This window comes from Lathamus discolor (genome assembly GCF_037157495.1).
Source record: "Lathamus discolor isolate bLatDis1 chromosome 2 unlocalized genomic scaffold, bLatDis1.hap1 SUPER_2_unloc_1, whole genome shotgun sequence".
In the NCBI taxonomy this organism is placed as follows: domain Eukaryota; kingdom Metazoa; phylum Chordata; class Aves; order Psittaciformes; family Psittacidae; genus Lathamus; species Lathamus discolor.
The window spans coordinates 486133-513479 of record NW_027069094.1 but is presented as its reverse complement, the minus strand read 5'-3'; the positions used below and the strand labels follow the sequence as shown (position 1 = coordinate 513479).

Below are 27347 nucleotides of genomic sequence, written 5' to 3'. Positions count from 1 at the left end.
TTTCCGTTCCGCGCGCGCCCCAAGGGGCTCTCGCGAGAGTCTCGCGCCGAGCGCTGGCGGGGCGGATAAGATGGCGGCGACGACTACCATGTCTCTGGTGAGCCGCGGGGGCCGGGCTGAGCCGGGGGTGGGGTGCGGGCAGCGGCGAGCCTCGGCCCTACGGCCGCGTGGGTGTGAGGCCCCGGCGCGGACTCCGCTCCGCTGGGCCCTTGTGGGTGCCGCGGCCTCCCCGCGACTTTCCGCCCGCCTCAGCGGCGCTTCCCCCGCCGGGAAGCGGCCCCTTCCCCCCGCTGGGCTGGGCCTTGCTAGGCCAGCCGGGGCTCTCCCTGCGCGGGCCGGCTGTGCCTGTGCGGGGCTCCTGGGGCCGTGCCGGTGCGGGGCCGGCTGTGCGGGGCTCCTGGGGCTGTGCGGGGCTCCTGGGGCTGTGCCGGTGCGGGGCCGGCTGTGCGGGGCTCCTGGGGCTGTGCGGGGCTCCTGGGGCTGTGCCGGTGCGGGGCCGGCTGTGCGGGGCTCCCGGGCCATCCCCGGTGCGGGAGCGGCTGTGCGGGGCGCTGAGCTGCTCTGTGCAGCGCTGCTGAGAGGGCATGGCTCTTCCCGGCCCGGGAAACGCTCCTGCCGCTCGCACGGGGCTGGGTTGCGGCTTTCCCGGATTCGCTGTTCCCGAATCTCCCGGTCGGCGCCGGAGCCCGCTCCCGGGAGAAGCCGCTCGTGGCCCTTCCTGGCAAAACCCTTTCGGTGCCCGTGGCTGGTTTTGCGTCTCCTCTCTCTGCTCTTGTGCACCGGGAAGGATCCCAGCAGGACCGGGGTTTTGGATTTGTGTTTTTGGGAGTGCTCGTTCCTTACTGGGTGCTGACGTGCGGGAGCAGCGGGACACTCCTGTTGAAGGCTGTTCGTTTTCTTTGTGATTAGCCTTCAGTAGCAGAAATGAATCCTTGCACTGCTCAGCCTTCCGTGGAGTCCGTGATTTACTGTTGTTATCTATGGGAATGTGTAAAGGGAGGTGTGAAACCTCCCGGGTGTCAGGGCTGCACGGAAGGAAGCCTCTGATGGAATTAATCATAGAATCATGAAGGGATTTGGGTGGGAGGGACCTTAAAGCTGCTCCAGTTCCAGCCACTGCCGCAGATAGGGACATCTTCCACTAGAGCAGCTTGCTCCAAGCCGCTTTGTCCCACCTGGCCTTGAACACTGCCAGGGATGGGACTGTGCCAGCGTCTCACCAGGTGGCAGATACCGGGAATGAAGAAACCTCAAAGGATTAGTGTTTGATCATGTTGGAACATGAGCCTTGAGGTGCAGGAAGTGCTGCCTTTAGTCTGGTGTTCCCAGCCTGGGTGGTATCTCACTGTTTCAATGGCAAAGTCTAAGAGACCCTTCCAGGAAGCAGCATTTCAGCTTGACTGAGTGCTCCATGCTTTTAGCACTATGGGCTTGTGTAGCATTTGCTCTGGAAGGTCCATCCTACACTTGAGTCTTGTTACACCTCTTCAGGGAAGTCGTCAGTCCTGCCAGTGTCACACGGGGTTAAAACACCTTCTCCAGTAGGATCTTTCATGAACCGGGTGCCCTCTGCATGGGTTGAGCTCCCATCTGCTGGTGCTGAGCTGAGCCTGTTCATCCCATAGCACTGTGTCAGGATGTGTTTTACCTCACTGAGCTTCTGCAGCTGCCCCATGGCCTTGGTATGGTCCTTGCAATGAGACCCAGCTCCGTGTCCCCACAAGCTCTGTGCATTCCTTCTTCTCAAGGTGCCCGTCTGTTTAAACCTCCTTTCCCTCCTGGAAAGGACATTGGCTGTTCCTGCTGTGACCATAGCATCAGCCTGAAGAGAGTCCAGTGTGATCTTGCAAGGGCAGCTGCAGCCTTCACTTTGTCCTGGGAGCATGGGAGTGGGGAATGCTGCCTGGAAAAGCTTCAGAGTTAGGGACAAGGTAACCCTGAGTAGCAGGAACTCAGCTCTGGGTTTAGGAGGCTTAGGCTTTGCTTTCAGCTGACTTCCTGAAAGGAGGTTTGCAGCACAGGCTCTGCTCATGTTGTGGAGACACACAAATGGGGAAGGAATTGAAGCAGAAAGCAAGAGGGGGTTTCTCAAGGGCAGTGATCTAAGGACATGGAGTTGGGTCTTGGGAGTTACTACTCAAAGTCCCCAGAGCTTTGATGCTTTTCAGGTGTCCCCATAAACTGTCAAGAACCCACTGTATGCTGAGCCCAGCAGCACATCTACTGAGGGCATGTGAGAGTCATGCAGCTGCACTGGAATCAGGGTGGGATTTGTCACTTCACTTCTGTGTTGAGCCTGTTCTTTCTTCAGTGCTCCGGCTGCTGGGAAAAGCATCCTTGCTGCTAGCTTGGAATTGAGATGGGATTAGACTTGCTATTGAAGTAGTTTCACAGCTCTAATGTGACCTGGTGTTGAGTGCTGCTGATAACAGTAACAGTTCTGTGCTGCTGTGGTTTGTTACCCAGAGCACTAGTGGTGTGAGCTGCAGGACCTGGGCAGTGATTGTGCCCCTGGACTGGGCACTGGTGAGGCTGCGCCTTGAATCGTGTGTTCAGTTCTGAGCTCCTCACTGCAAGAGAGACATTGAGGTGCTGGAGCGGGGCGAGAGAAGGGAATGGAGCTGGTGCAGGGCCTGGAGCACAGCAGTGATGGAGAACGGCTGAGGGACCTGGGGGGTTCAGGCCAGAGGAGAGAAGGCTCAGGGGGACCTGATGGCTCCCTACAAGTGCCTGACAGGAGGATGAAGCCAGGAGGGGCTGGGCTCTGCTCCCAAGGAACAAGGGATGGGACAAGAAGAAACGGCCCCAAGCTGCACCAGGGCAGGTTTAGATGGAGCTGAGGAACAATTCCTGCCCCAGAGGGTGCTCAGGCATTGGGACAGGCTGCCCAGGGCAGGGCTGCAGTCACCATCCCTGGAAGTGTTCACACACCATTTAGACGAGGCCCTCAGTGCTGTGGGTTAGTGGTGGCCTTAGCAGTGCTGGTGAACGTTTGGACTGGATGATCCTGAAGCTCTTTTCCACCCTGGTTGGTTCTGTAATTCTCTGCAACTTCTGAGCAGCTGTGGACAGGATCTGCTTCTGAACACTGGGGCTTTCTGAGGCTTCAGGTGTGGCCCTGTGAGCTGTTTGCTGCTCTCTGTGTTGGTATCACATTCAGATCTTGATGTACCTCCAAGATTATGGATGTTGTGGAGGACTCAGTGGTGCTCCAGAGACATTTGTGCCACAGGGAACATCCCCGTTGTGGCCAGCACAAGCAGTGCCATGAACTCCTGTTCTGCAGGAGTTCCAGTCAGTGGGACACCCGTGGGTCCTTCCCTGAAATTCCTGTTGCTTTGTATCAGACCTTTTCCAAGGGCAGCTCTGTCCCAGGCTCGAGAGCTGCTGCATGGCTCTGGTCCTGCCTCTGCCCTGCACCTGCTGCAGGGTGCTCACACTCATACACGTGGGTGTTAGTGTTACTTACTAGTCATGGCAGAGCTGAGGCCTCTCTGAGCAGGGATTTAATGGTGAACCCTATTTGAGCTGGGAATTGTGCTGGCACTTCTGGGATGCAGAGACTCCCCTGAGGGTACAAGCTGGTGGCTGCTGCCAGAGAGATGGGAGTTGCTTTGCTGTGTTAATCCTGGCCTTGGGTGGTTCCAGGGCCAGGTGGGATGGGGCTTGGAGCAGCGTGGGCTAGTGGAAGGTGTCCCTGCCCGTGGTGGGGGGATGGAGTTGGTTTTAGTTTTAAGGTCCTTTTCAGTCCAAACCATTCCATGTTCCTGTGCTGAATTCATCCAAAGGCAAGTTGATACCTTGGAGCAACCTGCCAATACTTGATGTGCCAGGAGTAGCTAACCATGGGTTCTACAGGACAGACCTCAGTTGATGGGATAGCTCTCCCATAGGGAGTGCTGGAATTCCAAGAGCTTTTCATGGATTTGGGAGGACATTTTAGCCATTTGTGCCAGTCCAACATGAAGTGCTCTGGGGTCTGGGAAGGAAGGAATGGTCACTCCTGCTGGAACAGGTTTTCTGTGAGTGTTTCCTGTTTCCTCAGGGCACAGAGTCCATTAAGATGGAGAATGGCCAGAGCACAGCAGCGAAGCTGGGACTTCCGCCCCTCACACCAGAGCAGCAGGAAGCCCTGCAGAAGGTGAGTAACAGTCATGTGGGCTTGGTTCTTGGTTGGGGGTTTGGTTTGGTGTTGGAGGTTTTGGTTTGGTTTTGGGGGTTTTATGAGCAGCTGTTCCTGATGCTACAAAAGGGAGCCCACCTCGCAAGAAATGGGACTGGGGTCTGGCCATGCTGCGTGTGGATTCACACTTCTAGTTGCCCAAGAATGACTTGGTTTGGCTTAGAGCTTGGAGATGCTTTTGGGGAGCATGATGTGGAATTTGCTGTTGGGGTGGGGAGTGTTTTTAATTAAAATCCTAAGTAAATGACATCTTCAATTGACATAATGCTGAAACAACATGCAACGGCCACAAGGTTCCTGTGAGGAGCAGCGTGTGCTCCACAGGGAACAAGTTTCTGCTGTGTTCCAGCTGCTCTTTGAGTCCATCCACACAAGAACACATCGCAAAATGTCTGTTTTCCCTTATGCTCTTTCCCATGTTCATAGAACCATGGAATGGTTTGGGTGGGAAGAGACATTAAAGCTCATCCAGTTCTAGCCCTCTGCCATGGCCAGGGACACCTTCCATTAGGGCAGGGTGCTCTAAGCCCGTGTGTCCAACCTGGCCTTGAGCACTGCCAGGGATGGGGCAGCCACAGCTTCTCTGGGCACCCTGTGCCAGCGCCTCAGCACCCTCACAGGGAAGAACTTGTGCCTAAGAGCTCTTCTCAATCTCCCCTCGGGCAGGTTCAAGCCATTCCCCTTGGCCTGTCCCTACAGGCCCTTGTCCCAAGCCCCTCTCCAGCTTTATTGTAGCCCCTTTAGGCACTGGAGCTGCTCTAAGGTCTCTCATTAAGGAGCCTTCTCTTCTCCAGGCTGAAGCAGCCCAGCTCTCGCAGTCTGGCTCCAGAGCAGAGCTGCTGCAGCCCTTGCTGTATTTTCCTGCAGCGGCCTCCTCTGCATTCACTCCAACAGCCCCACATCCTATCTGTGCTGTTGCCCAAGAGCTGGACCAGGACTGCAGGGGGGGTCTCCCCAGAGCGCAGTGAGGGGGACAGTCCCCTCCCTGACCTGCTGTGCACACTGATGTTGTGAGGAGCCCCATTGCAAGTGTTTTCCACCCATGCGAGCCAGGCTGGTTTAATCCAGCTGACATTTGAGCGCAGCTCTTCATCTGGGGTGGTTGGCCCTGTCTCACACTGCGGGTGGGAGGTTTCTGCGGCCCTCCCACTGACGGTGTGACTCCCAGCTCACTGAGAGAGGCGGAGCTGGGACTGGCGGGGCAGGAAGCAGCCCTGGCTGTGCTGTGCTGCAGCAGTGCTGCTCCAGGCAGGAGCTGGGGGTGTGTGTGGCTCCCGGCGCGGAGCGGCCTCTCCTGGCTCACAGCTGTAAATGCCGTTGTCCGTTTCCAGGTTTCCGAAGCACACGTCTCACATCCACCGTTTAGAGCCTCCCAAACCCCTGCAGCCATGGAAAACAGGTGCCTGAGGCGTGGCTAAGTGCTGAGACCTCCTCTGGGAATAGGGCTTCGGGGGCTCCTTGGCAGGGAGCCTCCATGTCAGCACCCTTGGGGTGTAGCTTGGGCCCTGTCAGACGTGTAGGGCACTGAAAGGATCAGAGCAGTGAGCCTGTGTCTGAGGCAGAAGATAGAGAAAGAGCGGGAGCCTTGTGTGAGCAGAGTGGGTGCCCCAGCCTTGGGCAGGCCAGGGAAGGGAGAGCCCAGGCCAGAGACTGGACCTGGTGTTTGAGGGCCCTTCCCTTCTGTAGAAACTCTTTGTCCAGATGTTCTCTGAGTGGAGAGGACTTGAAGGAGGCTCTGTCCTGCCCTCATCCCAGCAGGTAAGGTGCTGTGGTGGGATATAAGGGGCAGAGGGAGGAAGAGGGGAGATGCCACATGTCTGGTGCATGCTGCTTCCTTGATGTGGTGCCTGCTGCAGGTCGAGTCCATCTGCTCAATCCCTGTGCTGTATTCCAAGGTGTATTCCAGAACTCCTAGGTGCAGAGCAGGATATTGGTGAGCTGCTGGCTTATGTATGGTGCCGTGGTGCATAGGGCTGGAGCGCTGGAATGTTCCCTGCAGCCAGTGTGTGGATCTGGGGAGCTCTGTTGTGGAGTTAATGCTGTTCCCTGCTCTAGGGTGTTGTCCTGTGACTACAGAGTCTGTTTCTTCCCAGGCAAAGAAGTATGCGATGGAGCAGAGCATCAAGAGTGTGCTGGTGAAGCAAACCATCGCCCACCAGCAGCAGCAGCTCACCAACCTCCAGGTGAGAGACCCTCTGAGATGCTCCTTCTGTGTTGTTTCTCCCCCTCAGGGTGGAGTTTTGTGCACTCAGAAGCAGAGCACAGCCCTGAGGCTGGGCGCACTCGGCTGTTTCCACAGTGAAATAGCGATGTTCTGAATCCAGCTCACTAAAAACACCCCAACCCGTTGCCCATCTGCCCAAATTGCCCCAAAGCTCATCCAAAGAGTGAGTTTTTAAGCATTTCTCTCCTGTTGGCTGCCCAAATGCTTCTTGAAATGGCAGCAGCCAAATAACTTGCTGTGGGTTTAACTTTGAACTGGGGTTATTTGGAACAGAATCCTCTTACCATCAATTCTGTTTGAGGGGAGGGTCACTCTCTCCCCTCTCTGAGTCCCCCTTTCCCTTTCCCTCACAATGTGGGAGATGTTCCTTGGCTGTTCCTGCTACTGCTGGAATAAATGCCAGTGTGCTGGTCTGTACATCTCCCTCCCTTCAGAGGTGTTGCGGGGGCACCTCACTCCATGTGAGGAAGCCCGGAGCGGTGGCTGAGGTCTGCTGGATGGGTTCAGTGGAGGAGCACTGCTCACCCATAGGCAGTGTGGCCTCTCAGGGCTGTGCGTGTTTCTGAGTGTCTGACCCTAGGGCTCCTTTTTAAATGCTGGGGGTGAATCAACGACAGTGGTTGCAGAGGTTACTATTGCCTTGAGTCCCCCCCTGGGGAAGACCCTGCTTCCTGAGGCAGTGGCAGCAGCACAACTCACCCTGGCCTGGTGGGACTGGACTCTGTGGGGTCCCAGCGCTGGACAGTCCTTGGGCCCAGGCAGTGAGGGGCAAGGAAGGAGAGGCCTCTCCGCAGGTTCCCCGTGCCGCCGCTCTGCTTGAGATGTGACAAACAGCCATAGTATGCTCAGCTCCAACAGACTGAACTCTGTCTTTACTGTCTTTCAGATGGCAGCAGTGACAATGGGCTTTGGAGATCCTCTCTCACCTTTACAATCGGTCAATAGACATATTCACTTCTTCTTGGGCACTTTGTCTTAGTCAGGGCCTAGAGTGGGGAAGGACGTAGTGGTAACGCAATGCTCTTAACTGAACCCAGCACAACCCTCCACATACGCGTTGTGGACGAGCACAGCAAGCAAAGGCAAAGTGTAAACTCCCCAGAGGAAGACCCTAGGCCGGGTGCAGTCTGCTGTGACACTGGCACTGGGACATGGGCCACTGGCAGTCGGGGTCCTGGAGTCAGGTGGCAAAGCGAGCGTTAGATTTCGGCCAGTTCCGAACCCAGCCTGTGAAAGTGTGGGAGCTGCGTTTCTAGAGACGCTGCAGTTCTGAGGTGCTGACCCCAAACTGGCTGCCAAGGTAACTCACACATGGGTGATCTCCTGAGAACCACACTGAGAGCACTGGAGCCCTGCAGCCGCGGTGCTGGGAGCTCTGGGGCACAGCAGGTCTCAGCAGGGCTGCTCTGCACTCTGCAGTCCCCACACTGGGTGAATACGGCTCGGAGTAAAGGCAGGAGGGAAGGAAGCACACTTCAGGGTGTACAGAGAACTCACACGGCCCTTCAGTGCAAAGAGCTTAATTCTCTGGGATTATCCATCCCCTTCTTTTCCCTGGACATGTTGGACAATGGCTACTATGTGTCCTCTAAGCTCCACTCCACATGCAAAAGTTCAGTTGTCACCATTTCTGCTGGAAAACAATATTTCTGCTTGGTGTCAAAGGCAACTGGAGGCTTGTACCCCAAAATGAAAGAGGCAACTAAAATCACCACCTTTCCCTCCTTTAACAGCAGGGTGTGTCAGCAGGGGAGCCAAAGGAGGTTGTATGATGGAATGTAAAGCTGGAATGGGTTGGGAGCACACATCTCCCTGTGAATTGGGCACCCAAGAACCTCCTCTCAGTTCATGTGGAAGTTCCTCAACAGCAGAACCTCAGCACTTGTGCTTTATAAAATGGTTTTGGCTCCTTTTTCACAGCTGGGCAGTGAAAAGCCTGTGCTGGGAATGCTGAATTTCCTGTTAGCATCAACGGCAGAATGTGGTGCTTCCTTTTCCTTAGCCATTGCTGTAGGGATGCTGCTGAACAGGACCCAGAGGTAGGAACCTGTGCTGAAGCCTTCAGCTCTGGTGCTGTTCAGTGCTGTTAAGGGTTAGGGTGCTTTATACCAGAGCCCATCAGGAATGCAGAACACAGAGCCCTGTTTGCCCAGTGCTTGCTGACAAGACTGATCAGTTCCTCCATGAGGATCATGGTGCCTGGGATGGAAGCTTCCTGGCTCCTTACCCCTCTGAGCAGCATCTCCCTGTCACAGCAAGATGAGCACCGTTTCCTGGTGCTGCTGGATTAGAACAAGCCAGTGGTGGTGATTTTGTATAAAGGATCAAGATAATACTTTGGCTTGTTTTTAAACTTTCATAAGCACTTGACAGCAACATGACAACTATTAACTGCTGCCTTTATGAAACATTAGAATCGACCAGGTTGGAAAAGAGCCTTAAGATGATCAAGTCCAACCGTTCCCCAGCACTAACCCGCGCGTCCCTGAGGGCAAGTGAAGGCTGCAGGTACTTCAAACTCCATTTTAGAGGAGGAGGAGGGCCAGTTACCAGTAATATCTACTTGGTACCGCCAGTGAGGTTTCTAGAGATGAGTGTCTGACACTGTCATGTGCTTAGTTTACAGGTCCACTGCATCAGCATGACTTGATGCTTCCAGTTCCTGTTAGTGATCCACACGTAGCCACAATGGTCCACCCCAGTCATGTCTGTTTCAGGTCCAGATCCCAACGTTGCTGATGTAAAGGTCGTAAAGCCACCCCTCCTATTGCCCCTCTGCAGCAGGGTAAGATGTGGATTTCCTCCTGCAGAGGAGAGGACAGATGGCACTGCATTTCCCCCTGTAGCGTGGATAAGGGGAGGAGAACATGATCTCTTCATGTCTCTGTATTTCAGAGGGTGAAGAGTCCCTGTGCAAGGCTGCATGAGCAGGGGCTTGACCAGAGCACTCCCTAGTGAGACACTAGAGGTTTCTCATAGTCTGGGTGAGGTGGTTGGTGGTGGCTCTGACCCCCTCTATGGACATACTGTATACTGAGGGGCTGCTGATCACTGGCTTTCCTGCATCCAAGCTGGGAATGTGTTAAGAGAACCTGGGAGACACCACCTCAGCTGTCCTGCACGTGCTGTAGTGTTCCCTGTCACAGCACAGTAACTTGAACAAGAGCTTGTTGTTAACAGTGGGGAGTGTTAAGCCAGGTGAGAGGACCCTAAGGTCCAGGACCACCCTTGAGCTTAATGTCACATGAGGAGCAGCAGTGTGGGGTGAGAACACTCTTTATAGTATCTTCCTGAATTCCAGAACAGGAGTTGAACCTCTCCAGCCTGTCCTACTGTGGCAGATACAATCCCATATCTGTGGGTGCTGTGAGGGAGAAGGCTTCTCCAGGCACTGGCTGTGACCCCCTGTCCCTCTGTCCTGCTGGCTGAGGCACAGCAGCCCTGGACACGTGGTGCTTACACTGGTTCTGGCATTCCTCAGACAGCATCCCATAGGGATCCCTCCTGAGCAGGGTGGTGAGAGGAGGTGGTGGTGCAGAGCTCCCAGTACTGTGCTGTGGTGAGGGGCCTCCAACCTAATGCTGCCTTTGCCTCCCCTGCAGCAGCCCTTGGCTTGCCGCTAGCTCCACCAGTGCTGCCAGAGCAGGAGCCCTCTGCCTGTCTCCAGCCACTGCAGTTCAGTCTTAGGGAGCTGCCTCCACACAGCCTGATTCCTGCTTGGTGCCAGGACACTGCTGGGCCTGGCCTAGCCCCTTGCCAGAGTTAGCAGCTCTAGAGCCACCCTGGGGGTCCCAAGGAATTGAGGGATTTGGTGCTTGTTGTGTGTTTCCTGCTGGAAGAAATGGCGGGATTTGTCTTGCAAACAGGTTTTCAGGCCTATTTAGGAGAAAATAGCACAGAGACCCTTTCTCTGCACCTGAGGGTGGAGGCTTTGGGGATGTACCACTCTGGGCCAGTGGCAGCAGGCAGCAGCAGTACTGACACCACACACTGAGCTGGGAGGTCCCATTAACCCTTTGGTTTCTCTTTGCTTCAAGCAGTAGATGTGGTGCCTAGTCCTGGAGCTCATCCTGCTGGGGGAGGGGGGTGAGATGCTAGAGGGGGTGGGGAGGAGGTTCCCAAATCCAGCTCCTTTGCTGCCTGGGAGGGTGGATGATGGGGGGTGGAAATCTCTGGTGGTGCCCGGTGCTGGATCTCTGTTGTCCCGTGTGGGAGGGAAAGGGAGGGCTGGTGAATAGTGGCTAGGATGGAGTCCTTTGCTGCCTGGAGGGGGAATTGTCCTAGAATGAAGTTATTTCCTCCTGCAAGCGTTGCTGGAGCTGTGATGAGGCTGGGGAGGGTCAGACCTCCCGGTGGGGTTGGAGCTGAGGCTCGGAGGTGGCAGAGCCCATCGCACTGCCCCGGGAGAGGGCCGTTCCTCGGCCACTCCCGCCGTGTGTGCTCCGAGCAGGAGAAGCCTTCCCCATTGGCACGTGTGCTGCAGCCTGACGACGAGCTGCCTGCTGCTGGGCCATAGCTCCAGGGAGGGAAGGAGGAAGGGAAGGAGGTGCTGAGGTCCAGGGCCACGCCTGAGCTAACCAACCAGTTCTTCTTTCCAATACAGATGGCAGCTCAGAGGCAGCGCGCTCTGGCCATCATGTGTCGTGTGTACGTGGGCTCCATATACTACGAGCTGGGAGAGGACACCATTCGCCAGGCCTTTGCCCCCTTTGGACCCATAAAAAGCATTGATATGTCTTGGGACTCAGTGACCATGAAGCACAAGGTGGGATCACAGCCCTCGAGTGATGCTTTGTCTTCTCTCCAAGGCCTTCCTGAATGTATCTGGGAGAGGACAGAGCCTTTATCCTTGTAGGGTTAAGCACTGAGCTAAAGATTTGTTGCTGCTTGTTCTGCTGAGCTTGGCAGGGCCAGATGTGCCTGGGGGTGGTGCGCATGGAGCACCATACAGCTTGTGTTCATTGGTCTTTTTCTCTTGGGCCTCTGAGCACGAGAGGCTCTGGAAGCCTGTAGCCTCCTCTCTACTTCCATGTGCAGTTTTCTTCTTTAATAAAAAGCTTCTTTAGGGAAACACCTTCTCAGGCCACAGCAGGGATCTGGAACATGGGAAGTCTTGGCCACGAGGCAGAGCTGGTGGGATTTAACAAGTGTCTCCTTCTGTCCTAGGGTTTTGCTTTTGTGGAATACGAGGTTCCTGAAGCTGCTCAGCTGGCCTTGGAGCAGATGAATTCTGTCATGCTGGGGGGAAGAAACATCAAGGTGAGCAGCAGGAATGCTCTGAAAGCTCTTGGTTCTCTCTCCTGTGGGTAATAGGTTCCTGCCTTGAAATGCTCCCCACATGTGGAAAATAACCTGAGGTCTGTTCCATGCTAAACCTTGATATTCCACCTGTTGGGTACGTGGTGGCTCTGGGTCTGTGGCCCTGCCCCCTGCTAAAGCCCAGCAGCCAGTTCTGCTCAGCTGGCTCAGGCTTTTCCACCTCACAGAATGGAAGCCGCTTGAGCTCAAACCAACGTGGTTCTTCATATTTTAGTGCTGCCTTGTCTTGGACTGGTGGGTGGTGGATGAGCAGCATCAAACTTGTGTTGTACCTGTGGATGGTGTGAGGGAGAAGCAGCAGGGAAATGGGGAGCATTCAGCAGGAGCAGTGAGGGATTGTAGCTGTGTGTTCTTAGGCAGCAAGAGGGGACCTTGCAAAGGGGAAACTTTGGGGTTGAAATTGGGGGAAACTGGCACTTTCTGTGTTCTGTTTCATATCCTGCTTTGATCCCTGATGCATTCTCCAGTGTTTGATGGCCGAGGGGGTTTAGAATCAGAGAACCGTGGAATGGCTTGGGTTAGAAGGAACCCTAAAGCTCGTCCAGTTCCAACCCCTGCCATGGGGGGTTGAACTTCCCCTGTTTCAGTTTAAACCCATCACCCCTTGTCCTGTAACTACGGTCACTGATGAAGTCACATGATTCTATGGCTCCCTGCAGGTTGGGAGGCCCAGTAACATTGGGCAGGCTCAGCCCATCATAGACCAGTTGGCGGAGGAGGCTCGAGCCTTCAACCGCATCTACGTGGCGTCAGTACACCAGGACCTGTCTGATGATGACATCAAGAGTGTGTTCGAGGCCTTTGGGAAGATCAAATCCTGCACATTGGCGCGAGACCCCACCACCGGGAAGCACAAAGGCTACGGATTCATTGGTACCGGGCTCGGGGGAGGCCAGTCCCTTGCCTCTCCCTGCGTGTCCCCTGCCTTGTCCCTCTTTTTCATCTGTAACTAGTGGCAGGGTGGCATTAGGCAATGGGCTGCAAGTCAGTTCGGAGAGAGTGTGCCTGAACAGAGATACAATTACAGCTGAGACTTTTGCTCTCAGCAGTGGAGATTGGGGTGTCTCTGTGCTGTTCTCACAGTGCAGGTTGGGGTGTCCCTGTGCAGGTTGGGGTGAGCTGTGAGGCAGTATCTGCTGGTTGGGGTGTCCCAGTGCAGGTTGGGGTGTCTCTCTGCAGGTTGAGGTATCTCTGTGCAGATGGGGTGCCTGCAGGTTGGGGTATCTCTGCAGGATGGGGTGTCTGTGTGCAGGGTTGAGGTGTCTGTGTGCAGGGTTGAGGTGTCTGTGTGCAGGGTTGGGGTGTCTGTGTGTAGGATGGGGTGTCTGTGCAGGATGGGGTGTCTGTGTGCAGGGTTGAGGTGTCTCTGTGCATGTTGGGGTGTCTGTGCAGGATGGGGTGTCTGTGTGCAGGGTTGGGGTGTCCCAGTGCAGGATGGGGTGTCCCAGTGCAGGTTGAGGTGAGCTGTGAGGTGGCAGCCACCAGTTGGGTGCCGCAGCCTCACATGGAGCCTCCATATCCCTGCAGAGTACGAGAAGGCTCAGTCCTCTCAGGATGCTGTGTCCTCTATGAACCTCTTCGACCTGGGCGGGCAGTATCTGCGCGTGGGCAAGGCCGTGACACCCCCGATGCCTCTGCTGACCCCCGCCACGCCGGGAGGGCTCCCCCCGGCCGCCGCCGTGGCTGCTGCTGCCGCCACAGCCAAGATCACAGCCCAGGTGAGGCCCCGCCGCGGCTGCCGCAGCACGGGAACACAGGGTGACACTGACACTGCTGGAGACAAGCGGGTGCTCCAGTGCTCCGGGCACTGCCAGAGAAACAGGCCTTGTCCTGGGTCATACCCTGTTCCCAGCACTTCCCGTGTAGGCGCTTAGCCATGAGGCTTGTGAGGATCTGCTATTCCAGCACTGCGAAATGGAGTCTGGCACAGCTGGCCAGGACTTTGTCAAAGGGAATGGAAGATGGGAAGGGGTTCCTTGTCTGGAAAGGCAGACCTGTGCCTGGGGAGCTGGTTGTGGTAGAGGCTAAAAGAATACGGGAAGGTGCATGAAAGGGGGCAGGCAGGGAGGGCAGTAACAGTCCCAGGAGCTGTTGAAAAGGCTGCCCGTGGAGTAAAGTGGAAGGTGACTGGTGGCTTTAGGCTCTTCAGAAACAAGGTGTTGGAACTAGATGAGCTTTAAGGTCCCTTCCAACCCAAACCCATCCATGATTCCAGGTAGTGATGGAGCAGAACTGGATGTTGATGTAGGAGTTGTGGGGTTCTCAGTTCGCTTGTGGTACCAGAAGCTCCTGGCTGTGACAGGAGGTTCTTGGAGGAGGATTGTCTTTCAGGGCAAACCCCAAATCTGTGTCCATCATCCTCACCTTCAGCAGCAGGATCTCCCCTGTACTACCACAGTCCGTGACAGACAAGCTCCACCACTGCTGGGTTCTTGGGTTCCCAGGCAGAATGATTGAAGTGAGCAGCCTGTGTGTGCTGCTGCAGCTGGTGCCTTTGTGCTTGTGAGCAGCTCCTTCTGAATGAGCATGGCTCTGAATGATGAGGTAAAGGCAGAGGTGGGAGGAGCTGCTTCCAGTGTGGAGCTTTCCAGTGGTTCCTGTGTCCCCAGGTCTGGAATCTCTGCAGTCAGCTGAGGAAGGGAGTTGAGGCACCACTGGAAGTTGGCATCCAGATCAAAACTGTTGACTCCTCTCTGGAGTGAGGCAGTGGAGATCTGTCACTGCCAGGATAAATGTTCCTGTTTCTTTCCCAAAATGCTGCAGGATTTGTTACTGTGAGGGAACTTTGGAATTCCAGACATAGAAAACAGGTTCTGGAAGACCTGAGACACACTTAGCAGTCCTGATGCCATGGTACAGATGTGGGTAACCTGCCTGGTTTGCCACGTGAGATGTGGATGAGTAGGGAAGCAGTAAGGATAGCTCCAGAAGGCAAGATTTGTGCTCCTGCACAGTTGTGGTAGGGAATGAGAGCACACACAGTGCTGGTCTGCAGGGTTTAAACCCAAAACAACCAGCAACCTCAGAGCAGCTGAGGGAATCATGGGCATGGGAGAGAAGCTGAAGACAGAGACTGAACTTTGGGTCTGGAGTAAGAACTGCAACTCCAGCCTGGAATTCTGTGCAAGCCAGGGAAGGTGGAGTGTGTCCAGCGTTACGGGAAACTGGAGGGAGGTGTTGAGCAGCAGAGACAGCTCATGTCTTGGCAGTGATGGTGGAGGAGTCTTGCAGAAGAAGTAAAGAAATACTACTGGAAATACTGTCGGAAAGAGTTTCTTTAAGTATAAAGAGGGGGCAGCTTATGGGCACTGGGATGGTCTTGCTGCATCACCCACTACTCAGGGGGTGTTTCCCCTCCAGTAGGAGCACAAGGCAGGTCCAAAGCTGCCACAGGCAACTTAGAGATGTGCAGGCAGTTGAGGAGAGGTGGGCAAGAGGTGCTGTGGGAGGTTCCCACAGATCCATGCACTCTGGTCACGATAGGACAAGGGGCAATGGGTGTAAACTGGAGCATAGGAAGTTCCACGTTAACATCAGGAAGAACTTCTTTACTGTAAGAGTGACAGAGCACTGGAACAGGTTGCCCAGGGGGGTTGTGGAGTCTCCTACACTGGAGATATTCAAGGCCCGCCTGGACAAGTTCCTGTGTGATGTACTGTAGGTTACCCTGCTCTTGCAGGGGGGTTGGACTAGATGATCTTTTTAGGTCCCTTCCAACCCTTGGGATTCTGTGATTCTGTAATAGCAGTTGCTGTTGTAGGCACTGGGAGGACATGTGGAGCTGGGTGCAGCACAGACATGGATGTTCTGGTCATAGAGTATCACAGCAGGATGGAGTGAGATCCACGCAGCACTTACTGTAGAGTAAAGGTGCTGCACTGAAGGGACAAAACTGTGGAAGTTTTTGGTCCTCAGTGGGGGATCTTACAGGAGCCCATGAAGACTTGGGAGAGAAGGATGTGGGCAGCTGAAGCGTGAATGAAAGAGCGTGGAGAGCAATGAAAGCAAACTGTGATCCTGGCCTGTGTTTTCCACCCAGTATTCTCGGTAGTTCTATGGAAGTGGTTTATCATTTCACTCCATGTTCATCTTGAATGTTTGACTCCATCATCCAGAGTCAGGATGTGTATTTGGGTTATAGAACGTATGAAATAGAATTATTGGGAGGATTGGGAAACGTGATGTGCAGGAAGAACCTGGGAGAGTTTGACTTGTAGGGAAGTGCTGAAGGTGTACCAGGTTTCTGTTCAGGTGCTGTCTGTGGAGGGAGGTGGGTGAGGGGATGGGGGAAGAGGCACCAGAAGTGGTTATAAAGTGTTTCAAGGCTGGAAGCGGAAGGAAGTTTCCAGTTGTGGACAGTGGTGAAGGACAGTGAAGTCTCACCAGTGAAAGGTACATGATTGTCTCACGGACACTGATCTCTGCTGTAGGTGGTGGGTCACTAAGGCCAGTTTTGGTGCTGGGTTGGTGCCTGCACCTGCAGGATGAGGACCAGAGGCAGGGTTTCTGGTGCAGCTCCTTTGGAGGGTGCAGTTGCCGGCAGCAGAGCTATGCTCTCCCTTGCCCTGTGCTCACAGAGTGCCTTTGACCACAGTGTTCCGTCAGACGAAGACTGACCTTTGGGCACATCCCTAAGGAAGTACTGAAGCTGTTCCCCAAGAGCCCTGGTGCTGTCACCAGAGGGGTGAGATGGCAGCTCCCATCCATCTTTTTAAATGGATCACATTCCTTGGCATCATTAGGGAGCTTTATTGTGCAGAAGGTGGAATCAAATAGAGATTCCTGTTGCTCTGGAATGTCTGCACCTTTCAAGCCATGTATTGAGTCTCCTTGGTGCTGTCAGTAAGCAGCAGCTTGAGAAGGTTGATGGCATTTGAATTGCAGAACGTTTTTCTTCCAGGGCTTGGTGTCTTCACGACTCTGGGTGGCAAACTGTCCTCTTCACAGTAGCAGTGGGAGCTGCCAGCTCTCGGTCACACAGCTGCTGGTTTAGATGTGGAATGGGCTGAGCTGCAGCTGAATGCACCCAGGGATGACCTCTTGGGCAGCAGGAACAAGACCATGTGGTGATGTGTTGGGTCTCTCTGTCTTGCAGGAAGCAGTGGCAGGAGCAGCGGTTCTGGGCACTTTGGCCACGCCGGGACTGGTGTCTCCAGCCCTGACCCTGGCCCAGCCCCTTGGGGCTTTGCCGCAGGCTGTGATGGCAGCACAAGCACCTGGAGTCATTACAGGTTGGTCACTCAGGTACCTGCTCCAAAGCATGTTCCCTGGAGCTGTAGCACAGCCAGGTTGAACCTGACACTGGATCCCTCCTTCCTGCCTGGCCTTGTCAAGAGCATTTAGTTTTCCAGTTGTATAGTGTATCAGGATTTTATTTTGGTGTGTAATACATAGGACAGGACATGGGCTTCCAGCAGGAGTGCCTGGCACTGAGGGAAAATAGGGATCATTGTCACTCCATGCGAAGTCCTGCACCCTGCCTCCCTTCTGGGCCAGTATAGGGTGCCTGTGTCCTGCTTTTGTCTCCCTGGTGGTGTTGATGCAGAGCAAATAAAGCCATCTGCATTCTGTGATGCTCTTACACTGCCTGGTGTGTACCCAGGGCTTGCAGAGTATCAGCTCTTCTCTTTATGCTACAGAGTTTGTGCTCTTGCAGGTGTCACCCCTGCCCGGCCTCCCATTCCCGTCACCATTCCACAAGTGGGAGTTGTGAATCCTATCCTGGCAAGTCCCCCGGCGCTGGGTCTCATGGAGGTCAAAAAGGAGAAGGAGGAGGAGGAGGTGTTCCAGGAGTCAGAGCGGCCGGAGATGCTGAGTGAGCAGGAGCACATGAGCATCTCGGGCAGCAGTGCCCGCCACATGGTGATGCAGAAGCTGCTCCGGAAGCAGGAGGTGGGTGCAGCGGGTTCCTGGCAGCATTCCTGGCTTTAGGACAGCCCTAATGAGGTGTAGTCTGTGGCCTCCTGCAGCACACGTTGTAGGTACCTCACAGAGCTGATGTGGGGCTGTGAAGGCAGCCAGCTTGTGTGCTGCTTGTGATGGATCTTACACTGACTGTAGGATCTTCTCACAGCTTCTCTGAGGCTTCAGAGTGGTCACATGGTGAGAAGAGGCTGGGCTGGGAGGTATCTGTGGTGGCCACCAGGTCAGGGGGGGATTCTCCCCCTCTGCTGTGCTCTGGGGAGACCCCCCCTGCAGTCTTGGTCCAGCTCTGGGGCAACAGCACAAGAGGGACGTGGAGCTGCTGGAGCGAGGCCAGAGGAGGTCATGGAGATGCTGCAGGGGCTGGAGCAGCTTTGCTCTGGAGCCAGGCTGAGAGAGCTGGGCTGAGGCAGCCTGGAGAAGAGAAGGCTCCTTAAGGGGAGACCTGAGAGCAGCTCCAGTGCCTAAAGGGGCTGCAGGAAACCTGGAGAGGGGCTTTGGATAAGGGCTTGTAGGGACAGGCCAAGGGGGAATGGCTTTAACCTGCCAGAGGGGAGATTGAGGTGGGATCTTAGAAGTTCTTTCCTGTGAGGGTGCTGAGGCGCTGGCACAGGGTGCCCAGAGAAGCTGTGGCTGCCCCATCCCTGGCAGTGTTCAAGGCCAGGTTGGACAGGGCTTGGAGCAAGCTGCTCTAGTGGAAGGTGTCCTTGCCCGTGGCAGGGGCTGGAGCTGGAGGAGCTTTAAGGTCCCTTCCAACACAAACCATTCCATGATACATGAGAGGTCTGTTGCATGTACTCTGACTGACTTGTGTAGTTATCCCCTGTAATGGGATGTACCTGATGAGCCCTCAGTTGTCAGAGGTATGACAGACCTGGTTGATCCTGGTACTTGGTTTAGAGATGAGTAGGAGTGTAAAACACACACTTGTAGTGTTGAAGAAGACAAAGTAAATAGAACTGGATAGGAACAGCACAAAGAAAATTATGGCAATCTCCAGGTGAGCTGAGCTTCAGGGATGGGTCTAGGAGAAGCCCAGGAATGGCCCAGGGCTTCCCTGCCCGAGGCCAGCCACACCATGAGGGAGGTTTGCTTGTGCTTGTACTTTGGATGCCTGAGAAGAAGATATACTGATTTATCCCTGGGACATTGCTGATTCTCTCGAATATGCTTGTAATGCCCTAGCACTTGATCTTAGTGTCTCTGGTGTATTAACTCACTTGTCCCTTTCTCTGCAGTCCACTGTGATGGTGCTTCGCAACATGGTGGATCCAAAGGACATCGATGATGACCTGGAAGGAGAAGTGACCGAAGAATGTGGCAAATTCGGAGCTGTGAACAGGGTCATCATCTACCAGGAGAAACAAGGAGAGGAGGAGGACGCCGAGATCATTGTCAAGATCTTTGTGGAGTTCTCCATGGCCTCAGAGACTCACAAAGCCATCCAGGCACTGAATGGGCGCTGGTTTGCAGGGAGGAAGGTGGTGGCAGAGGTGTACGACCAGGAGAGGTTCGATAACAGCGACCTCTCAGCATGAACTCTACTGAAAGACTTTGCCCCCAGCCCCTGCTCCCACCCCAGGGGGGGTTTAGCCTCACGTGAAGAGGGCTCTGGGGTGGGCCCTGATCCCGGGGATGTAGTTTGGATAAACACACAGAGAAAGCCACTTTGCATCGAGCGTGTTCATGGGGTGAGGCTCCTCAGCACAGGCCTGGTGTGTCCCCACAACAGGCAGAGCCTGAAGAGGGCTGGCGCTTCTGCTCCTGCCTTTGTGCTCTGGTCGTTCAGAACCACTCCGGTCATGATCCCACTGCAGCTATTAAGGGGCTGGAGTAGCAGGCTCTTCAGAAATGGGCCATAAATGTTAGAGCGGAGGAGGGAGTCTCCTCATGAGGTATTTCAGCAGCAGTCTGGACAAGGGGGACTGGCTTTAACCTGCCAGAGGGGAGGCTGAGATGAGCTCTTAGGCAGAAGCTCTTCCCTGTGAGGGTGCTGAGGCGCTGGCACAGGGTGCCCAGAGAAGCTGGGGCTGCCCCATCCCTGGCAGTGTTCAAGGCCAGGTTGGACACAGGGGCTTGGAGCAAGCTGCTCCAGTGGAAGGGGTCCCTGCCCATGGCAGGGTCTGGAACTGAATGAGGTTTGAGGTCCCTTCCAACACAAACCAGTCTGGGATTCTGTGACTCCAAGATCAGGTGTTGTACAACACTAATTAAAATACTCCAACACGAGCAGAGTACAAATGGATGAGAAAGAGCTGACAAAGTATCATCCTAAAGAGAGCAAGTCCTGACTGGGGAGGGACTTTGTTTGCCTGGGATCATAGAATCATGGAATAGTTTGGGCTGACAGGACCTGCAAATATCACAGGTCCAACCCCCAAATACTTCAATAGCTCTTAACAGAGATCTGAAATTGGCCGCATGCGCTCATATCTAATCATAGAATCCCAAACTGATTTGGGTTGAAGGGAGCTTAAAGCTCATCCAGTTCAAACCCCCTGCCACGGGCAGGGACACTTTCCACTGGAGCATGTTGCTCCAAGCCCCTGTGTCCAACCTGGCCTTGAGCACTGCCAGGGGTGGGACAGCCACGGCTCGAATGAGGATTCTGAAGCAGGTGTAGCAATAGGCAGCATCAGGCAGGTCAGTACTGTGTGGGGCTCAGCCTAAGTGGCTGAAGTCTGGTTTAATTAGTGTTTAAAATGGTTTATTCAGCAGTGGTGGGGGTGTGTGGTGGGGGTGTCTGACTTGGGGAGCTCACATTCTAATTGTGGAATCAGAACGGGTTGGGTTGGAAGGGACCTTACAGCTCATCCAGTTCCACCCCCTGCAATGAGCGGGGACACCTTCCACTAGAGCAGGTTGCCCAGAGCCACATCCAGCCTGGCCTGGAATGTCTCCGGGGATGGAACTGGGCAACCTGGGCCAGTGTTTCACCATCTTCATTGGACAAAGGATCTTCCTTGCATCCAGCCTGAGTCCCCCTCCTTGAGTTTAACTCCATTGCCCCTCACCCTGTCATAGCAGCCCTGTGAGCAGTGTCCTGCTTCCCAGCAACCCACAGAGTTGTAGGCATCTTTGGGTGCAGCATGAGTCTGGTGTGAGCACAATTGGAGGTGGGTATCTGCACAGCCTGTCAGGCTTCAGCCTTGGTACTCCTCTTAAGAAGCTGTAGACACAATGGCTTTCAAACAGGGTGACCAGGTAACGGTGTCCTTGAGTTACTTCACCTTCATGCTCTTCCTGTTGACAGAATCACAGTGCCAGCTGTGTTGGAAAAGACCTTTAAGCTCATCCAGTCCAGCCATTGCCCAGCACTGAAGTGCCAAGGCGGCACTGAGAGCCTCGGCCATGTGGGTTTTGAGTCCGCTCCAAGTCAGGACCTTTCAGTCTCGCTTTGGATCCCCCACACGGCACAGGAAGTTCCTAGCTGCGGGTTTCACGCCTGGCCCTTTGGCAGCTCTGCCCTTGGCGGGGGAATGGTGTGGGAAACGGGGGTTTTGTGCTGAAGTTACGTCAGCACCTGGACACCACAGAGCTCCATCCTGGAAGTGTCCCAGGCCAGGCTGGATGGGGCTTGGAGCAAGCTGCTCTAATTAAAGGGGTCGCTGCCCGTGGCAGGGGTTGGAGCTGGAGCAGCTGTGAGGTCTCTTCCCACCATTCATGAACGGGCAGTGAGCCGCAGCCGCCCGTGCCGGTGTGTGCGTATCCGTTATCCAGGAGCCCCCCTGCAGCTCTCCCGGTCTGTGCCACTGCGTGGTTCCGCGCTGGAGCTGCGGGGGTTTCCACACCGGCACTGTCAGCTCTGCTCCGGGGGCTGCTCCAGCCACTCTCCTGCCGCAGTGGCTCCCGGTGTCCTGTCCCAGTGTCCCTGTATCCCGGTGTTCTCATTCCTGCTGTCCCTGTATCCCAGTGTGCCTGTTCCCGGTGTTCCTGCTGTTGTAATGTCTTGGTGTCCCTGTATCCCACTGTCCTGCCGTCCGTGTGTCCCGGTGTCCCTGTATCCCACTGTCTTGCCGTCCCCATGTTCCTGTATCCCCGTTTCCCTGTATCCCACTGTCTTCCTGTCCCCATGTTCCTGAATCCCAGGGTCCCTGTATCCCGCTGTCCCCATGTTCCTGAACCCCGAGGTCCCTGTACCCCGCAGTCCCCATGTTCCTGTATCCCCGTGTCCCTGTATCCTGCTGTCCGCATGTTCCCGTATCCCCGTGTCCCATGTTCCCGTGTCCCATGTTCCCGTATCCCCGTGTTCCCGTGTCCCATGTTCCTGTATCCCCGTGTCCCTGTATCCCTGTGTTCCCGTATCCCCGTGTCCCTGTATCCTGCTATCCCATGTTCCCGTATCCCCGTGTCCCTGTATCCCGCTATCCCGTGTCCCTGTATCCCGCTATCCCGTGTCCCTGTATCCCCGTGTTCCCGTATCCCCGTGTCCCTGTATCCCGCTGTCCCATGTCTCTGTATCCCCGTGTCCCTGTATCCCTGTGCTCCCGTATCCCCGTGCTCCCGTATCCCCGTGTCCCTGTATCCCCATGTTCCCGTATCCCCGTGTCCCTGTATCCCGCTGTCCCATGTTCCCGTATCCCCGTGTCCCTGTATCCCCGTGTCCCTGTATCCCCGTGTCCCTGTATCCCCGTGCTCCCGTATCCCCGTGTCCCTATATCCCCGTGCTCCCGTATCCCCATGTCCCTGTATCCCCATGTTCCCGTATCCCCATGTCCCTGTGTCCCGCTGTCCCATGTTCCCGTATCCCCATGTCCCTGTATCCCCGTGTTCCCGTATCCCCGTGTCCCTGTATCCCGCTGTCCCATGTCCCTGTATCCCCGTGCTCCCGTATCCCCGTGTCCCTGTATCCCCATGTCCCCGTGTTCCCGTGTCCCCGCATCCCGCTGTTCCCGGCGCTCCGGCGCGGGGCATGCCGGGAGCGGACTCGTTTTCCCGGCGGCGCTCGCGGGGGGCGGTGCTGCGGCGGGAGCCGACCTGGGCTGGGCGGGAGCGGCGGGGCCCGATCGCGGCCGGAGCCAGGCCCGAGGCGCGGCCGGAGCCCCCCGCGCACTCCCGGTTGGCCGGGCCCGCTCCGGCGCGATGCTGCGCTGCATGCCGCCGCTGTGGCGCTGCAACCGGCACGTGGAGGCGCTGGACCGGCGGCACTGCTCGCTGCAGGCCGTGCCGGAGGAGATCTACCGGTACAGCCGCTCGCTGGAGGAGCTGCTGCTGGACGCCAACCAGCTCCGGGAGCTGCCCAAGGTGAGGCGCGGACCGGGCCCGGTGAAGGCCGCGGGGCGGGCCCGGCCTGGCCGGAGGCCGCCGCTGCCGCCGCCTTTCCCCGGCCCTTCCCCGCCCCGGGAGCGGCCTCCCCCGGCTCGGTCCTCCGTGGGCTCGGCGGGGAGCGCGGCTCCGCCCGGCCGGACCCAGTGCCGAGTGGCGGAGCCCAGCTCCGGAGCCGCTGCGGTTTGGAGCGAGGGGAGTTCCTTGTGCTGGCCGCGGTGTGTGCGCCGGGCCCTTGCGGAGCAGAGCGAAGCCGGAGCCTCAGTGCCCGGGTTTAATCTGTGAAATACAGAGGAGTCTGAATAAGTTTATTGAAAGAGATAGAAACCCCTTGTACTGGTGCGGAGCAGCACCTGCGGCTTCGTGCAGAGCCAGGGGGTGCACTGGGCTGGAAGGGAGCTTAAAGCTCCTCCAGCTCCAGCCCCTGCCATGGCAGGGACCCCTTCCACTGGAGCAGGGTGCTCCAAGCCCCTGTGTCCAACCTGGCCTTGAGCACTGCCAGGGATGGGGCAGCCACAGCTTCTCTGGGCACCCTGTGCCAGCGCCTCAGCACCCTCACAGGGAAGAGCTTCTGCCTAAGAGCTCAGCTCAGTCTCCCCTCGGGCAGGTTCAAGCCATTACCCTTGGCCTGTCCCTACAGGCCCTTGTCCCAGGCCCCTCTCCAGGTTTCTGGTAACCCCTTTAGCCAATGGGAGCTGCTCTGAGGTCTCCCTGGAGCCTTCTACAGTTCCATTCAACTACAGAGCTCTGCACTGGTGACACTGGTACCACTTTTGGAGGCTTTAAGATGTTGCTGGGCTGTGGGGTGTTTGGAGGAAGTTTTCACATCCCTGTGGAAACTACTGGTTTATAAAATTGGTGAAGTACAACTTGCGCCAGGGAGAGAATGTGACTGTAGCGCTGCCTGTGCGTTTGGATCGCTGCTCCTCAGTGAACATGTACCAAGTCACCTCTGCAGTGAAAAACTTGAGAAACAGGCGATTATTCTGTGTTTTGAAGCTGCCTGTTGGGTTATTGACACGTCAGGAATTGTGCCATGAAATCTGGGAACAGCCACCCAAAGCCTTGGCTGAGGTTCAGGCCAAAGTTCGGTTTGGTCCAACCAGGCAGTTTGTGCATCTCTGCTTCAGTGGAGCCTCTCCTGCAGGAACAGCAGATTCCTGCTCTCTCATGTTTTGGGTTCCCTCTTCCCTGTGGATTTCTGTGAGCTGCTGCTGGTGGGGTTTGGTTGTGAGGGTGCGGAGATGCTTGTGTGATCCTTCATCAGCTCTGTTCCATCGCATTGCTTGGGGCCTCACTATACGTTAGTTCCCGAGCTATGGAAGATGTGTTACAGCTGGTTGGGATTTAGGGATGAGGCTCTTTTCTGCAGAGGAGGCTCAAGGTGACACATCTGAACCTGCTGATCCTGGCGCTGCCCAACTCTTCCATATCCTGCCTCGTGGTTATACTGGACCCGTAGGGCTGGGTCTTGGGCGGCTTTTGAAGAGCATCTTTTGGATCACATTTTATTTACCTGTGATCAGATCCATATAATCCTGTGAAAGAGAAAACCCCGCCTGAAAACCTGCCCTCAGCACCGTGTCTCCTTCCTGCCCGCACCCAGAGCCTGTGCTTGGGAGTGTTCAGCTGGGGAGCAGCAGAGCTGCTGCCAGGGCCTGTTCCGGGCTCCTCCCTGCTCTTTGGGTTCCCCCGAATTTTCAGGCTTTTCTGGCAAAGAATAGTTAGAAAACCCTGAGAGAAGCATCACTGAGGTTCTGGTCCTTCAGCCTCGAAGGAGATGTAGGGAGGCCAGAGGAGATACCGGGCATGGGGAGCAGGACACAACGTGCAACGGCTTCTGTGCCAGGAAAAGGAACATGTAGGGGATGTCTCCAGTCATGGAACCTATGGTGCAGGGTGGGGTTCTCCATCGGGTGATGGGGCTGGAGCATCACAAGTGGCCTGGAGGGAGAGGACAGGGAGCAACTGGCCATGGTTCTCCTTGCTTTGGAGGAGTCAAGTGACACTACAAAGGGCTCAGTTCAGGACAAATGAAATCATTTTCCATGCGAATGGTGTTGCGCTGAAGTGAGGGGGTACCTGCCAGGAGGAGCAATGGGTGCTCAGATCTGTCATGAGCTCAGAGGGCACTAGTTCACTGGGGAGGAAGCGACCGAGAGTGAGCATCTACAGAAGGACCACTTTGTGCTGCGTGTCCCAGGAGGAGTTGGAGGGAGTGTGGGTTTGGACTCGCTGTGCTCACACTGTTCCTCACCCAGCACTGTCTGTAGCTGCTGTGGGCTGGCTCCAGCCGTGATGGTGTCAGCCCTGCCCAAAACTCTCACAAGCAAGGGGAGCATCAGACCTGTGTGACTGGGAGCAGCCTTTCCCCTTTCCAGCCCCTTGCAGGTTTCTTCCAGCTGGTGCCACTCATGGTCCAGGGCAGTTGGAGAATTACAGTGTGCTGGGATAAGGATGCAGGGTTAGATCTACCTGAGGTTTGACCCAGCCTGTGTCCTAATGTGCTGCTAGAAGATACTTGGGCAGTGAAAAGGTCTGCTCTGTAGTCCCAGACACATACATTGTGTGCAGGATGTTACTGCTGGGGCTGTGTGGGTAGGGACAGACCATGGAATCATGGAATAGTTTGTGTTGGAAGGGTGCTTAAAGCTCCTCCATCTCCAACCACTGCCACGGGCAGGGACACCTTCCACTAGAGCAGGGGGCTCCAAGCCCCTGTGTCCAACCTGGCCTTGAGCACTGCCAGGGATGGGGCAGCCACAGCTTCTCTGGGCACCCTGTGCCAGCACCTCAGCACCCTCACAGGGAAGAGCTTCTGCCTAAGAGCTCATCTCAGTCTCCCCCAGATACTCAATATAGGAGTAAGAATCTGCACATTATACAAGGTGGAGATGGGATGAGAACTGCAAGTGAATTCACTAGCTCTTCCACCAGGGAAGGAGAAGACAGCAGCACTCGATTTGGGCACGTATCTTCTCTGTAGTAGGGCAGTGGGAGAGGTCTTTGGGATGGGGAGGTGCTTCCCACTTGAGGAGCACTTCATGGAAATGTGTCTGTTGTGTGAGAGAGGGACTGGGAGAGGATCTGTGTGTCCCATGAGGGGAGGTTGGGAAGTGTGCTGGGTTCCCAGGACAGGGCTGCGTGTGCCCATCCCTCTGGAGAACAGTTCTGCTGAGACATGCAGGAGGGGCTGGGAGAGGAGATCAGCGCGTGGAGATGACTTAGAAAATGTGAATGAGAGTTACAGCCTTTGGTAGCAGGTTTGACCAGAGCAAGTTCGGGTTTAAGGGCTGCAGCAGGATTGTTGGGGAAGGCTTCCATGTGGAGGTGAGTTTTGGAGCAGGATGGAGGGTGGCATTTGGAGAGGTCTTTTTAGAGTCACAGAGTCACAGAATGGTTGTTCCTGTTCTACGGTCAGCAGAGAACTTCCTTTGGGAAGGGCTGGGTTTACCTAACCCAGCCCATGACCCAGCTGCCCCCCTTGACCTGCTCCTGTTTGTCTTCATTCCACTTGTCCCAGAGTCCAGAGCCATTGGAAATCTCTTTCTTTTCCCCATGGCACCATTTCCTTGCATACCAGAACTTCCATGTCCCCTTCCTTGTCTTTGATCTTGATCAAATGGTCCTGATGCCTCCTGGCATTTCTGGAGGACGCCAACAAGCCTCTCATTCCCAAATTGTGGAATTGAACACTTGTTATCCTGCTGTGCCTAATGCTCTCCCTTCTGCTCTTGCTTCTGTTCTGTTTGTCCTGGGTGGAATCTTGTCTGCTCTAATGGAAAATGGTAAATTCCATTGGATCAGTTCTCTGAGCTCCTCACGAAGGTGTATGAATTCCAGAGATCCCGAGCTCTCTTCTGGGTCCTCCTCTACCTGCCTTGCATCGAGTGATCTCTGCAGGGCCTGGAGCTCCCGCAGCGGGATAAGGAGCAGGTCCTTCAGCTGAGACTACAACCTGGTAAAATAGGACATTAGAGCTATGAACCCACCTGACTCATTTCCTCCACTCTCTACCAGCACTTCAGAGGTGCAGGTCTCACCAGAAAAGAGTAAACGTAGCCTGGAATTCTGCAGGGAATTTGGAGGTGGCCGATGGAGCCAATCACAGACCAGGAGCTGCTCAACAGTGATCAATCCGGAGGCTCTTGGTGCGCTCTGAGTGCCCAGGTTTGGACAAGGGGAAGGCAACAGGGAGAGGTCGGAAGAGACCTGGGTGTGGAGTAGAGCCCATAGGACCTGGTGGAGTAGGAGGAGAGGGAGGAGCTGGAAATCATGAACAATCTCCCCATTACCTGGCAATGTGTCTGCAGCAGAACCTTCCGTGTGCTGGGCTGCATCCCCACAGTGTGAGCAGCAGCTCAGGGACGGGATTCTGCCCCTCTGCTGCGGGAAGGGGAGACCTGAGAGCAGCTCCAGTGCCTGAAGGGGCTG

General features: G+C 55.6%; 2 protein-coding genes across 21 annotated transcripts in view; both read left to right on the top strand.

Annotated features, from left to right (window-relative positions):
* PUF60 (poly(U) binding splicing factor 60) lies at positions 1–19315 on the top strand. Of its 3 annotated transcripts, XM_065664143.1 has the most exons (11): positions 1–97; positions 4046–4141; positions 6277–6366; positions 7294–7344; positions 11011–11172; positions 11574–11666; positions 12386–12599; positions 13254–13444; positions 16822–16957; positions 17383–17618; positions 18887–19315. In XM_065664143.1, the coding sequence occupies exons 1-11, from the start codon at positions 71–73 to the stop codon at positions 19184–19186; spliced, it is 1596 nt and encodes a 531-aa protein (XP_065520215.1). In that variant the 5' UTR covers positions 1–70; the 3' UTR covers positions 19187–19315. The 3 variants fall into 3 exon arrangements, with proteins under 3 accessions (XP_065520215.1, XP_065520216.1, XP_065520217.1); XM_065664144.1 differs by lacking the exon at positions 7294–7344; XM_065664145.1 differs by lacking the exons at positions 1–97; positions 4046–4141; positions 6277–6366; positions 7294–7344 and adding an exon at positions 7382–9192.
* A 3305-nt stretch (positions 19316–22620) lies between these two features.
* Positions 22621–27347, top strand: part of SCRIB (scribble planar cell polarity protein) — a 101633-nt gene continuing 96906 nt past the window's right edge. For 17 of the 18 annotated variants that reach the window (XM_065664190.1, XM_065664200.1, XM_065664192.1 and 14 more), the window contains exon 1: positions 22635–22892. In XM_065664190.1, the coding sequence (XP_065520262.1) occupies positions 22731–22892 (162 nt within the window). In that variant the 5' untranslated portion in view covers positions 22635–22730. Of the gene's footprint in view, positions 22893–27347 lie in introns of all 18 variants that reach the window. The other variant, XM_065664202.1, reaches the window with a different exon arrangement.

Bases quoted from the DNA above. Each gene is read 5' to 3' on its own strand.
- PUF60 (XM_065664143.1), top strand. From the start codon at position 71: ATGGCGGCGACGACTACCATGTCTCTG. The intron at 16,958-17,382 runs GTTGGTCACTCA...GTGCTCTTGCAG, and splicing joins AGCACCTGGAGTCATTACAG to GTGTCACCCCTGCCCGGCCT. The intron at 17,619-18,886 runs GTGGGTGCAGCG...CTTTCTCTGCAG, and splicing joins AGCTGCTCCGGAAGCAGGAG to TCCACTGTGATGGTGCTTCG.